The sequence below is a fragment of the Oncorhynchus nerka genome, linkage group LG3, assembly GCF_034236695.1.
Source record: "Oncorhynchus nerka isolate Pitt River linkage group LG3, Oner_Uvic_2.0, whole genome shotgun sequence".
Taxonomy (NCBI): domain Eukaryota; kingdom Metazoa; phylum Chordata; class Actinopteri; order Salmoniformes; family Salmonidae; genus Oncorhynchus; species Oncorhynchus nerka.
In genome coordinates, this window is record NC_088398.1 from 26,836,306 (window position 1) to 26,850,806 (window position 14,501).

Here is a 14,501-nt window from a genome sequence, read left to right on the forward strand (position 1 = left end):
AGCATTCAATCTTGTAATTTGCATACCCAGCATGCATTTCGCATTTATTTTAGGCCATCTGTCTTTAAAATGGCTTTTTTTTAAACAACAAAACAAGCCATATTATGTAACATTACAACATGTTTGTCTTTTAATAATTTAATAATTATTAAAAATATTTTTTGTACGCATGATTGGAGCTAACTCTGGCACAAACACTGACGGTAAAACCTACAAGAACGCTTGTGACCTTCAAATGGTTATGGAAAATTTGCTCTTTTAGTATTTGTCAAGTAGGCATCTTCAATTGAAGAAGCCCCCGATCTCTGTTGAAAATAGACGATACATTTGACCCTTCTGTTACAGATTGAAGGAGAGTGTATATTTACGCAGTAAGGCATAAGGGTGTGGTACAGTGACCTTATACAACAAACCCCCGAAGTGCCTTATTGTTATTCGAAACGGGTTACCAGCGTAATTAGAGTAGTGCATATACATGTTTTGTCATACCCCTGGTCTGTCAGCCAATCAACATTCAGGGCTCGAACCACCAGGTTTATAATTGGGAATCACTCACTCACTCACTGTATGTTTTAAAATCCTGAATGGTGCAGCGGTCTAAGGGACTGCATTGCAGTGCTAGAGGCGTCACTAAAGACCCGGTTTCGATCCCGGGCTGTATCACAACCGGCCGTGATCAGGAGTCCCATAGGGCAGCTCAGAATTGGCCCTGCCTACGTCAGGTTTCGCTGGATAGGCCGTCATTGTAAATAATAATTTGTTCTTAACTGACTTGCTTAGTTCAATAAAGATTAAATACATAAAAAATTAAATCATGGGGTAGTAATCCTGATGTAGATTTGAACACTCAGTGATGTCAACCCAGCACATTAGCTATTAGTTACGCCAAAAGATCAGAATATCTTGACGAGGTTTCTATTATTGTGTTAAGTTTGCTCCCTTTCTTCGGAGTGCGCATCCTTACGCTTTACTCAAGTAAATTCCTCACACCGGCACATTTGGGATGTGCTCTCGATGGCCACAACTGGAGGCCATCCCACTTCTTACACCACTGTAGCAAAGTCTGATTTGTAGTCCAGACTGGTGCTTGAACCAACTGTCAACCCAACACCTGCCCTCTTGATACAATAGGCCTATTTTCATTTTTGTAAATTTACTGATGCTGACAAATTGATAGTGTTGGTACAAAAACTGGAACTGAAAACTGATGCTGACTAAACAAGTAGATCATCTCTATCCTCCTTTTCATTTCTTTGTACATGTGAATAAATCCCACTGTAGACAATATGCACCCCACCATGTGGCTTTCATCTGTCCTGTCATTTCAGATCATCAGTGCAGAAGAGTGCAGAAGATGAGGGGTGAAGTCAGGTAGAGAAGCCGATTCAGGCTATTAAACTGTGTCACCTTGTACATGATCTGATCAATCTTGAACAGTTTACCTTCCCCAAATTCTAGGCCCATTTTATGATATTTACAGCCATTTCTGATCATTAAATTAATACTATTGTAGTGTTTCCAGGGGCAGAGCGAGATTTCGAGGCACAAACAGGTTTCCAAAGGCTACGGTTTGGGGAGCGGTAATCGTTTTTTAGAAAGGTCACGTTTGTTACCTACCTCAACTGAACGGGAAGCAAGTCCTTGTGCTTCACCATCTTTCAGGGCCCAAGCACACCCGTCCGTGCTTTCGGGGGCCGTTACAGGTCATCCCTATCCCACTTCTGGCACAACTGTGGTGTTAATCTATAATTATAATGCCCACAAATTCTTGAAGAATAGCACTTATAAATGCCTCACTGTACAGCTTCAAAATCAAGTTAAAACTGTCATGTTGTTGACCTCATGTCATGCACATGTCATGTCAGTACCATACATTGCAACATCTATGAATTTAAGTGTCCAGCCCCATCCCTCAGTTTAGGCCTATATAGAAAATCGAGTGGCTGAATAACGTTTTTGTTGTTTTTCGAATTAAAGAGTGGGCCTTTAACCATTGGGGGAACACGAAACTGGTGGTGCATGCACTTGCCTGGGCAAACATGTAATTCCTCACTCACACCACACGGGGGGGATTTTACACCACTGTAGAGCAGCACTGACAACAGAATGCAATATGATATTAGGCAGTGAATGTAGGCAAATATTTTCTACTGTATTGATGGTGTGTATATACAACCTAATGTATTTTTGCCCACAAAAAAAAAGTTTTATGATTTTCTTAGCAATTGAAGATCAAAATGCACTATATCACAACAGCAGTAGGCTGCATATTATTGTACTTGAGTGAGAGAGGTTGGAGTAGATTGAACAGATGTTGCGAAATTTGGGGGCAAAAGAGATTGAAGGTCGATGTGGTGACAAAGGGGAAGAATGAACATTAAATAAAGAGGAGGGGAAAGGGGTGGGGGGAGCGCTGAATCGACAAGGGCAGATAAAGGAGAGAGTGGAACGCTCACGAAGGTACACATCTACGGAATCACCAGAGCCACTTCCGCCCACACGAAAGATGGCGGCTCCCTTGATGGAGAAATTGTCGGAATCTTTAGGTTCCCCAGAACCTGCGGTTCGACTGATTCTGTCCGTTTTAGTCGGTGAGTTCAATTTCGTCATCTCTGACAGCTTTCAGTAGACGCTCTGACATAACCATGTGTCAATGTAATATTGAGTTACACCTTTAAAACAGTGTAACTACACACACACTCCGCTAAACCTGGTAACGTTAATGATGTCTCTTGCTCAGCTGCAGTGACTAGCCAGTCTAACGTTGGGCTAGCTAGCGAGTAGACCCGCTGGCAAGCGAAGGATTACAGTAGCCAAATGCACTTAGCTAGCCTTGTGTTTGACAAGCTGACAATGACAGACGGGCTGCAAGGTTGAGCGTGCACAAGACTTCGCACAATGCATTCTTCTCTGCTGACTGTCAGAAAAAAACATTATTTTAATGTTTTTAGCTAACGTTAGCTAGCTAGCGATTATAGCAGACGAGGTTACTACAAGCGGTCGTGGCATACGGACGGGTTTACTTTACAATGGTCGGTTTATCCCGGTGGGCCGGGTGTCTTGTCATCTCTGAACTTTGCTCTGACACATGAGCATGTTTTTCTACTGAAGTCACATATGCTGGGATTGACTAACAAATAGTGCAGTATAACAGTTACGTTCATTTGCCTTAATTCAATTGCAGTTGCTTTTCAGTTTCTGGGACCCTGATGATTTATTCTTGCTGTAGCCTATAATTGTAGATATCTTACCTTTGGCTCATATTGACAATCTTGTAAATGTTTAGAATTTATATGAACTACAATACTGCCTTTTACCAGTCATCATTGTGATTGTGACACATTGACGGTATCAGATTGCAAGTCCTCCCCACCTCTATACTTTATGGAAGTAAATTTTAAATGTGATTACAAGCTTTTAATTCTGGTGCCAATGTCTACCCTTGTCAGTTACACACACACCAGAAAACTAAGTGGGGGTGTGTGCAGAGTGGTTAAATTGGGGGGGTGCACTAACCTTAACGATATGCACCAAAAACTCATATGACAGCAAAACTACAGGCTCTTAATTAATAAACTGCTGCCATTGGCAGTTGTTAACCCAATTTCTAAACATCCAAATAGCATGTGATTTCTGTGTTATGGTCAGATAATGACATTCCAGTGGAGTGACTTTTCATATTTAAACATGATAAGTCATTCTGCTTTAGGCATAACCATTTTGAGCTGAATCTCTCTCACTTAATTTGAAGTGTCCAGGAAACTAAAACCTCAACGATTGGTCAGTGTTTCCAGAATCTTTTTGTATTTTTTTTTTAGCAGTAAAATGTAAAATGACTGTGGGAAGGTCAGTTCTGGTGCCTTTTTAAAAGGACATTCCACTACCATGTAAATTGAATAAAACGATGCTAACACCATCTAAAATAGAATTTGCCCCTCCAGCCCAAAACATAATGGTCCATATTATCATGATCTGGCAGGTGCGCTATTTAGCAAAAAGCGTTAGGCTATCACCTGGCTATAGCCCAACTGATGCAGTATGTTGGCTAATAAATGGGCTGAAGAATGGGATTGCCCATCTGCATTTACCCCATTAGGTTAAGAATTAGCTACATCGCAAACTCTAAACATGATCTTGTTGCTAGTTAGCATCATATTGATGACTTGAATGTCCCAAAAATACAATGTATACACTGTACAAGTATGTTACTGTAAATTCCAAACAACTTTTGTTTAGTGGTATTACAGTAAACTTTACAGTAAAGTATTGTTAAACCAGATTATTTAGAATTGACAGTAACTTACAGGTAAGTTACAGGACATTTATTTTTAAAGTGTAGGCCTACCTGTTACACCTGACCCATGTTACATTTGGCCCTTATCTCCTCTATGCCCTTATCTCCTCTCGTGAACAGTGAGGGCTAAACGCGCCTAAGCCATTCTGCCCACTCCACTTTGAAAATGGTACAGTTAACAAATGTGTAGGATTTGAGAAATAATAAATACAGTAGTAATGGAAAGCTGGGATCCCCTTTTTTTAACAGTTGCCATTAACCCCTTTCAAATGTGTAGTTGTGATGGTGCAATGCACTGTATGCCCGGCCATGGTTTTTTTTCTCCCTGTGGTACATACAATTTGAAAGTGTCTCAAGAAAAATATTGTTTTCTCGCGTGGAATGTGAGAATCCAATTGAAAAGGTCAACTATTCTACTATGGGGTTGTTCTGATTTTGGTGTTCGTTAGGCTGCTCATGTTGTTGGCTGAGGAAAAGTAAGTGTGGTCTGCAGCATCTTCAAAGTGTGTCACGGCAGAAGTATTATTTTTGACATGTTCCACATTTTTTGGGGGTCTGTGGGCAACAATTTCATAGTAGTTGCGCAGGCTGTGCAAGCAGTCAGAAAAGTGGGTGCACAGAGTCTCGTATGTGTTGACTACATTGGGCGGGAGACACGGTACAAAACCATTTTTCCGATTTGATTTTCATTAGATCTTGTTGTAGGTTATATGATTTTTGCCTAAGGTACAGAACCTCCGCCCCGGCGGGCCCCAGACCAATTGCATCGCTGGGTGTGCACTGATAAACGTCTCTGTTTTATATCTTGGGGTTACAGCACTGAACTACAAGGTCTTCATTTTGCTGTCGGCACTAAGGGCTCTTGTCTAGAATGATTCACTCGTGTTGATTGCACATGTTAACGGTCTCCTCCTTTCTGTCGTTCCTTCAGGGTACCCCTGTGCCCTGCTGTACCGCCGCTTCTTCTTCCACCAGCCACCCACTGTCATTCACCTATACCACGCCATCTCCGGACTGTCTCTGGCGGCTTTCAACTTTGGTGAGATGCGAGGGGACGGAGGGAGGCAAATAGAGAAGGAGGGAGGCAGAGAGAAAGGAGGTGGGGAAGTGGTGTGGGGGAGGGAGAGAGGAAATGAAGGAGGAACTTGGTAGGTATTTCGGCTCATGCCTATACATTTGTAATACGTTAAAAGGATTGAGAAGTTTGCTATGACCAGGAGACTATTTCTGAGCCGTGCTACATTAAGTAAATAGTGTCAATGGCTTATAACAATATTGGAACATCCCAACTTCAGGTGAAGGAGAGGTGAGAGAGCAGGTGGGTTGTTGACCCTGTAGAAAAGTGGCTGGGGAATGAGTGTTGGGGGAATGGGTAATGATTTCCTTATGGCGGTCATGTTGGCAGGGAAACTGTTAGAGTTGGGATGGGGACCTATTAACTCCAGAGGGAGGGGGGGGGGGGGGAGATTGGTTGTGTTTGGGTAAAGTGGTTCATTTCTGAAAACCGTGTTTGCCTCGCCATTACTTTGTTGCGGTGGGAGTCGGGTTGCAAAATTCTGGAAACTTTCAATAAATTCCCTGGTTTTCCAGAAATCCAGAAATGCCCTCTTTGTTTCAAATGAAATATTTTGGTGTTTGCAGCTTTTGATTATTGCTTCAGGGGCTTCCGTGCCGTACTAAGAACCAACCCCAGTGTTTAACGCTGCAAGGGATCGGCCTAGAACAGAACAGGACAGTATCTTAAGGGCGGGATCTGTCTAGCTCAGGGATGTCAAACTCGTTTCGTCCCGCGGCCTGATTCGGTCTTCACCGAGGTCCGGAGGGCTGCACACAAAATTGGTTATGTTTCCTCACTGTCTAAATGACCAAAATACAGTCCGCTAGCCATCGTTTTGGGATTTTGTAATGCTCCCCGACTTTATAGCTTTCGTGTCACTGATTGATAGAAAGCTGGACAAAGTGAAGAGACTATAAACCTAGTTCCTTTATCATTTCTACCCAGTTTTGATTTAGTTGAGCTCATTTCCCACCCCAAAATTATTATTTAAAAAAAATAATTTTGCTCAAAACAGCCGTGGGTGTATGTTAGATCCTGAGCTAGTCCAGGAGTGTCAATCATTCAATTTGTATGCTATAGCTAGCCTAAGCGGTAACCACCAAGTCATGAGTAATTGTGAAGATGGAAAGAGCGTTTGACAGACTGAGGGAGTTTAGAGAGGGATGGATGGTTTGAGGTTTACATGATAGTACGGGATTAATAACGCAACCTTTTTCCCCCTTGTTCTCTGCTGCACTTGGATTTTACAGCAGGTCTGTTGCACTTTCTCTGTCTTTGTGGAATCTATCTTGTTTTTTTATCCTCTTCACTTGATAACCGGTGTTGACCTGCTCATCTTCAATTTGCAAGAATTGCACTCTTTCTTCCTCTGTTTCTTCTCTCTGTGCTTACATCCATCTCTCTGGCCCCTTTCCCTTCCTCTGTCCCTCTATCATTCCATCTTTCTGTCTCTTTCAGGAACCCAGCTCTATCACTCTGCATTATGCGTCCTTGTCCAGTTCCTGATGATGAGGCTTATGGGAAGGACGATAACAACCGTCCTGGCCAGCTTTATGTTTCAAATGGTGAGATTTCTCCCTCAATCTGTCTCGCTCTTTTTTTTTTTCTCTCCTTTTCTCTCAATCTCCTCCTGTGTTCTGTTGTGATGCGGGAGTCAAGTGATAGAGGAAGCATCTCTCGCTCGTTGCCGCTGCCTTGCTACGGTGGTTGAAGAGCTGCACTGTCCGTGTGTGTGTAATTTCTGCTGTTCATGTTACGATGTCCTCTTTCTCTTTCACTGGAGTACTGAAGAGCCGTAGAATACTGCCACTGTATGACGTAATGTGCTCGCTCGCTCGCCCTCCCTCCTTTTTAATTTTTTTTTAAAGTGCGACTGTAATCATTGTTTTTTGTGTTAATCAAGCATGTCTTCTTTATCCTCTTCTCTCTCTGTAGGCATACCTGCTGTCAGGCTACTACTACACCGCTACAGAAGAATATGATATCAAGTGGACCATGCCCCAATGTGTCCTTGCACTCAAACTTATCGGTATGTTCACCTCATCACAAACACCCTCTCTCCGCTGCTCTGTACAACCCCTCTTTGTTTCCCACTTATTTTGTGTAACACCCGTTGCTGCGTGATTATTTGTGCGATTTCCTTTTATTTTCTTAGCGACGACTTGCGTTGTCGTAGTTGTTCATTGGCCTCGGCGATAACATGGATCGTATTTTGCATAGTGCAGTATACTAAAAACCTACTAAGATCCATCATGGTTTTACATGGGTGCAGCTGAGGAACATCTACAGTCAAAGTATTCATTCCAATGTTCATGGCAATCCTAGGAGCTTTCATAACATGGTGACTGATGCCAATTTGCGTTCTCTTTGATTTCAGGTTTGTCGTTTGATTACTATGACGGTGGCCAGGAACCAGTGAGTTGATTGATCTCTCTATCGGCGTTTGATTATTGGTCAATTCTGTGTGGAATTGTTTTTATCTCTGTTCTGTTTTTTTGTTTGTTTTTTTGCTCTATCAGTGTACTTGTCTGTTTGTGCTTCAACCTCTTCCAAGTCCTCGTGTGTGTGTGTGTGTGTGTGACAGACAGTTTGGATGTTTGAGTGAGACTTTGTCCACACACCAGTCAGAGATGAGTTGAGGTAGCGTGTGTTTGCATTGAGGAAGTTATCCATTTACAAACAGGCAAGTGTCTAGTGGTCATCATTACAAATGTTACTCTGTACAGTTGCTTCTCACCTTTTCTGTGTGTAGGGGTGCTCCTAAATGGCATAACTTATAGGGCTCTGGACGAAAGTAGAGCGCCATGTAGGGAATAGGGTGCGATTTGGGACGCACCCGTAGTCTAGTTACTGTGCTGTGTATCTTGTTTTGTCTAGTCAAAAAGGCCCCAAAGGGCAGGCACACACGGGTTTGCACTTGGAAAACCAGCAGTTTTATGCCCCCTAGTTAAATGCCTGTTAAGTAGACCTATTTGGTTCAATTTAATTTGCGGTCAAACCATGGGCCGCTTTCAACAAGAACCCTGGGTAACTGGATATGCAGCGAGCTCAGCCAGTGACTGTGCACTGTTAAATGTCTCTCCTCTATTTCCTGTCTTTTCTTTCCCCTTTTCTCTTTCACTTTTCATTCTACCCTTTTCCCCTCTTTGCTTTCCTTTTCTCTGCTCTCCCTTTTCTCATTTACCCAACCTTTCCCCTTTTACTCTAAATCCTCCATCTCCTCTTAACCCTCCCCCTTCTTTCTCCCTGGCTCCAACCACTATTCTCCACCTCACTCTCCTTCCTCTCTCCCCCTCCACCCCACCAGTCCAAGTTGAATGAGGAGCAGAAGAGGTCAGCCCTAGCCAAAGTTCCCTCTCTGCTGGAGGTAATCGGCTTCTCCTACTTCTATGGAGGCTTTCTGGTGGGGCCCCAGTTCACACTGCGCAGCTACCAGAGGCTCGTCAAAGGGGAGCTCACCGACTGCCCCGGACAGCCACCTAACAGGTAGAGGAGGGGAGGGGCGGACTGGGAGGTGGGATGGGGTGGACTGGGAGGTGGGATGGGGGGTGCAGGGATGGAGGCAGAGAGAGGAAGGAGATGGATACATTGGTTTACTTAACAATCTTTTTCTTTCGCTCAGTGTTATACCTGCTATGAAGCGATTCTCCCTTGGCCTCCTCTGCCTGGTGATCTACGCAATATTCAGTCCCCACTACCCAGATAGCTATTACCTAACAGATGAGTATGACGTAAGAAAGCCTTGCTTTTGCACCAGCATTCCTGACACTTAACATCACTGATTGAAGCCAAAGCCACATTTCCTTACGTTGTTCTGTTTGACAAATGTAATTGTCCAAAGTCAAATGCGAACGTGTCTCTTCAGGCCCAGCCGTTCTGGTACCGCTGTGTCTTCATCCTCCTTTGGGCCAAAGTCATCCTGTACAAATATGTCAGCTGCTGGGTCATAGCGGTGAGTAGTAGCACAATGTAGCAGCACTTGGTATGCAAAAACATCTAATTTCCAGGCTGCTCCCGCTTCAAAATAACAACACCTTTTACAGACACACCTGTCTCCACATACCTGTCATTCACACACAGATTAGTTTCGCTGGGACACACCTACGTCAGATCAGGGGAGAAGAAACTGGTCTGGGAGCCCAGTATATCACCGATACCATGTATTTAGGTTTATCAGGAAGAAGTTATTCAAGTGTTTGTAAAAGGAATGTCTGTGATTTGTCACTCAGGAGGGCGTCTGTATACTCTCTGGGCTTGGCTATAATGGCCTGGGTCAGAATGGCGAGTACCAATGGGACGCCTGCGCAAATATGAAGGTGTGGACATTTGAGACCACACCCCTTTTCACGGGCACCATCGCCTCCTTCAACATTAACACCAACGCCTGGGTGGCCAGGTTAGTGCCTGACTAAAACTCGTAACTATTTATGGCCAGGTTAGTGCTTTCTGGGATCCTTGGGGCATCCCCACCCTTACCGTAACCATTTTAAATTCCACCTTAATTGGGTAAGGACGTCCCAGGGATCTTGGATAGCAGGGACCTTAGAGTCTGATTTTAAAACTGTATGGCTAGGTTAGTGTCTGACAAAGTGCTAAAGGTCTCTTGCAAAATAGATTTAAGCTGTATAAATACAGGTTTAATTGATACAAATATATACTGGTAAAACAATATTTTGTGGTTTGTAACACTCCTCCAGGCATGTGTTTAAGCGGTTGAAGTTCCTAGGCAATAAGCTCCTGTCTCAGGTGACCGCGCTTGCGTTCCTGGCCATCTGGCATGGCACGCACTCTGGATACCTCCTCTGCTTCTCCATGGAGTTTATCATCGTAAATGTGGAGAGACAGGTACGAGTAAATAATGGAATTTAATAGAATTTTAATAAAGCATTACTTGAATACTGAACTTCCTGCTTTTAATTCCTGCTTTATTCCTATGGGAGGGGAATATGGCTGCTTGTCCACCAATCACAGCACAGTGGCTTGATTGGGAATGGCTGTTCTAGTAATTTTATTTCTATGGAAACAAGCACCAGAGAGCGACTCCTGAGGAGAAAATGCCGCCTATGTATTTTTTTAAGCTGGTAAGGTTAATAAACCTATTTTGCGAGGGTGACCTGACCCTCAGTAGTCAAAATATAGTTGCGTCAAACATTGGGAGCATATAAACAGTGTGCAATGGCTTCATCTCTCTTTGTGATGTTTTCCATTCTCTGGAGCTGTGCATTTTAAACCTCATCAAGAGGAGACAACCTGTCAGTGCTAATTTATCCTCAAGCGGGTCAACAACTAAGGGTTCAAGATCTCCATTTAAGCTATTGGAGGATTCTCAAACTCTCTGCCCTGTATGCGTTACTGCATTACTGTGTGCGCCCGTGTCCATAACTATACCTTTTATACTGTACACGTATCCCTGTTTGTTTCAGGCCCAAGCGCTGGTGAGGGACAGTCCCCTGCTGACCCGCCTGGCCAACAGTTCCCTCTACCCCCTCATCTACCTGGTCCAGCAGTTCATCCACTGGCTCTTCATGGGCTATCCTTTGGTGCCCTTCTGCCTCTTCACCTACGACAAGTGGCTCAGGGTAATAAACGGCTTAGAAAGCCTTCGGAATGTTGTCATAAGCATATTGCAACACATTTTTACTTGAAGTAGCTAAAGGTAGCTGGCAGTTTGTAATACCACAAACATGTTAGAACTCAGATCATGGATTATTGTGTGATGAGTGAGTGCAGTTTTCTGGCATGCTTTTGACTTGGGTTGGGGAAACGGCTGTCTGGATGAGGATTTAATGTGCTCGGTTTGTCATCTTTCTGTTTTGCAGGTGTATTCGTCCATTTATTTCTGCGGCCACATATTCTTCTTCACGTTGTATCTAGGCATCCCATATCTCCGCAAGGTGCTGGTACCTAGAAAAGAACGGAGCGAGAAAAAGGAGGACTAAGAACTACGTTAGGTAAATGCAAGCTTCTGTATAGTTCTCCCAGACTCTTCTGTGTTTACAGTAAGGCTGTGGCGATAATGGAATTTTGGATAATGATTTAAAGGGATAGTTCACCCATCTTAAAAAATTGTATATTGGCTTCCTTACCCTGGAAGCTGTCTATGGACAAGGTATGACAGAAATCCATGCTTTGGATTTGTTTACCTGGCTGCTGTTTCAAATGCTACCGTTTTAGCATTTGTGGCACAAATGCAAGTCAATGGTAGCTGTATTAGCATTTTTTGGGGCACTAAATGTCCACATCTACATACCAAAAACTAAGTTACTTGTAGATGAAAAGCGTTTGAAACCGTGGCAGGGGTAAACAAAACGTAAGCATTGATTGCTGTCATACCTTGTCCATAGACTGCTTACAGGTTACGGAAACCAGTGTGTTATTTTGTCATTTGGGTGAACTAGCCCTAAAAAAAACATTGGCCCGTTTTACTGAGAGACGAAAACTGAGCTTGTAATGTATCATAATGTGTCTTTGAAAATGATCTACGACATACCTAATGTATACAACACAGCTTTGGTGACACCTACGTCTCAGAAATGTATGATTTTTGACCACTTGGAACTTTAGGAAATGAAGCTTCCCCTCCCAACAGTGCTGTACTGCCCGTAAAATGATTGCTGCCCTCGTTGAGACATTACCAACTTTACCCTCGTCATGTAAAAATGAAAAAATGCTATTGGGTAAACTATATCTACTTGAAAATGAAGTTGAAAGACCTAAAAGCAATGTATTAAAACAATTATTATTCATAATTGGCGGTTATACCATTACTGTCCTAGTTTAGACTTAATACCCTGTAAACACATTCGCTATGTTTGTTATTCATTAGTCTCCATATTGGCAAAAGATAGTTTCCAGATAATTAATTCAACTTAAAGGCACAGTTTACCCCCAAAATGACTTTTGACAGATGTTTTCATACCTCCATAAATGGTATGAATTCAAAATTATGCAGATCTAAAATGAATGGGAAAGATTCCGATCCAAAACAAATGCTGCCAATTTTTCCCCATTTTTGTTTGAGATTTGGGCTTCTACATTTCTCCTCATGCATTGTAGAGGGATCTTCACAACATCTTTATGAATAAACAGAAATGTCACTGTCGCTTATGTTACTTGTGGATATATGATATTTATGATGATGGATTGGATTTATATAGTGCTTTTCCATCACATGCTCTAAGCACTTTTGTAAGGGGGAAAAAAATCACCTCAACTAATCACTCTCTCTTTCTCTCAGGTCTCTGGCTGAATCTCCACCCAGGATGTGACTGAAGGGAACTGTGACTTTTAACTAGGAGCGGATCAGAAAATATTTTAAAGCCTTTAATATTATTTGTGTACACATGTTTCTTTCTATTTATTTTAGTGTTTTGGACGGGACGCACGTTTTTTTTGGGACCAGGGAGATAAAGGTACAGGAAATAACCATTGAGCCAATCAGGGGTGTTTTCTTGGTTTTTAGAACTTGAGACTGAAGTCTTATACACAGTATATTGCACTCGCCACTCACAGGCTCTGGATCCGTAGGCAGCTCTGTTTTATGATCTCTCTTCCTGTTTCAACCCTTTCCTCAAGTCCATATACACGGTGTATACAAAACATCCTAATATTGAGTTGCACCCCCCCACAGCCTCAATTCGTCAGGCATGGACTCTACAAGGTGTCGAAAGCGTTCCACAGGGATGCTGGCCCATGTTGACTCCAATGCTTCCCACAGTTGTGTCAAGTTGACTGGATGTCCTTTTGGGTGGTGGACCATTCTTTATACACATAGAAACTGTTGAGCGTGAAAAACCCAGCAGTGTTTCAGTTCTTGACAAAAGCCGGTGCGCCTGGCACCTACTACCATACCCCGTTCAAAGGCACTTAAATATTTTGTCTATATTCACCGTCTGAATTGACACACAATCCATGGCTTAAAAATCCTTATTTGTCCTGTCTCCTCCCCTTCATCTACACTGATTGAAGTTAATTTAACAAGTGACATAAATAAGGGATCTTAGCTTTTGCATGATTCACCTTGTGAGTCTGTCATGGAAAGAGCAGGTGTTCTTAATGTTTTCTCTACTCCGTGTGTGTATATAGACATGTCTGTGCAGGCTCTATGGTTCAGGCACAACAGAAATGTTTTTGGCACTTTCAGATTTAATGTAAACATTTTGTTGAGAGAACAAAAAACCAAGGATTGCTGCTCTGATGGGAATTATATATTTTTGGGGAGGAGTGTTTTCATTGGCCAACACTCACTCACAAGAAGCACTGTACACACTAACACGTGACTCAAAAATGGCCTTGTATTATCAACTGTTTTTACATTTATTCTGGTTTCAATTCAGATTTTGTTTCCTTTATTTTGTGACGAGACTGGATTTTATAGCTATTTTAGGAGGGTTTTACGATCAACCATTTTGTAGCTTTGGATAAGATTCCATGAAGGGATTTCAATGCTCTCCTCTTCCCCCATCTCCCTCTCCTCATGACCCTTTTCATCCTCCTCTTTGTCTGCTGTCGTCCTCTCACTCCATTGCCACCCCACACCCTTCCGGCTGTCTCTGAACAAACTGGAAAACAAACTCCCAACTTAAACAACAGGTAACCAAAACCACCACTTTTACATTGAGTGACATCACCATACCAATGTCAGCAGCATCACAAGTGGTCTCCAGTGAGATCTAGCACCTTCCTCGATCTTTTTTAGGACTTGGTAAAACTTTGCCCTAACCACTGACGTAAGGTCAGATGTAGAATCTTTGACCTGTCAGATACTCTGTTCCTACATCTACCACTATCCTTTTCCAATGCAGAGACACATTGGGAGAGCAGTGACTCACTGTAGCAACAACCCACATTTTAATAATATTTATACTTGTGGTAATAATTAATTGATGTGAATTAATTGTTATTTCAGAGACTACTTTTTTGCCTTATTGCTACCAAATGTACAAAGGAAAAGAAATGGGGAAAAAAGAATTTTAAATACATTTTTTGTAATGTTCATTAAAATGCTGGATTTTAAAAACCAAAGAGGTGTGTGTCAGTGGTGTAAAGTACTTAAGTAAAAATACTTTAAAGTACTACTTAAGTAGGTATCTGTACTTTGCTTTACTATTTATGTTTGACAACTTTTACATTATTTTCTTGAGGAGTGTA

At 42.4% G+C, this 14,501-nt stretch overlaps 2 protein-coding genes and 1 non-coding gene across 3 annotated transcripts in view; all 3 read left to right on the forward strand.

Moving 5' to 3' along the window:
• Positions 1–244: 244 nt before the first annotated feature.
• LOC115116857 (U7 small nuclear RNA) lies at positions 245–300 on the forward strand. Its single transcript, XR_003861605.1, has one exon. It is a non-coding gene; the product is annotated as a U7 small nuclear RNA (small nuclear RNA).
• A 2,141-nt stretch (positions 301–2,441) lies between these two features.
• LOC115105805 (lysophospholipid acyltransferase 5-like) lies at positions 2,442–14,375 on the forward strand. Its single transcript, XM_029628212.2, has 13 exons — positions 2,442–2,591; positions 5,226–5,333; positions 6,810–6,916; positions 7,287–7,380; positions 7,729–7,766; positions 8,659–8,837; positions 8,974–9,082; positions 9,217–9,303; positions 9,581–9,747; positions 10,049–10,196; positions 10,775–10,930; positions 11,171–11,302; positions 12,589–14,375. Exons 1-12 carry the CDS (start codon positions 2,507–2,509, stop codon positions 11,288–11,290), a joined length of 1,398 nt encoding a protein of 465 aa, XP_029484072.1. The 5' UTR covers positions 2,442–2,506; the 3' UTR covers positions 11,291–11,302; positions 12,589–14,375.
• Positions 12,681–14,501, forward strand: part of LOC115141327 (calsyntenin-3) — a 39,389-nt gene continuing 37,568 nt past the window's right edge. The window contains exon 1 of the mRNA XM_065010581.1: positions 12,681–12,763. Coding sequence (XP_064866653.1) covers positions 12,695–12,763 — 69 coding nt within the window. The 5' untranslated portion in view covers positions 12,681–12,694. The remainder of the gene's footprint in view (positions 12,764–14,501) is intronic.

Bases quoted from the DNA above. Each gene is read 5' to 3' on its own strand.
- LOC115105805 (XM_029628212.2), top strand. From the start codon at position 2,507: ATGGCGGCTCCCTTGATGGAGAAATTGTCGGAATCTTTAGGTTCCCCA. The intron at 9,083-9,216 runs GTAAGAAAGCCT...GTGTCTCTTCAG, and splicing joins ACCTAACAGATGAGTATGAC to GCCCAGCCGTTCTGGTACCG. The intron at 9,748-10,048 runs GTTAGTGCCTGA...ACACTCCTCCAG, and splicing joins ACCAACGCCTGGGTGGCCAG to GCATGTGTTTAAGCGGTTGA.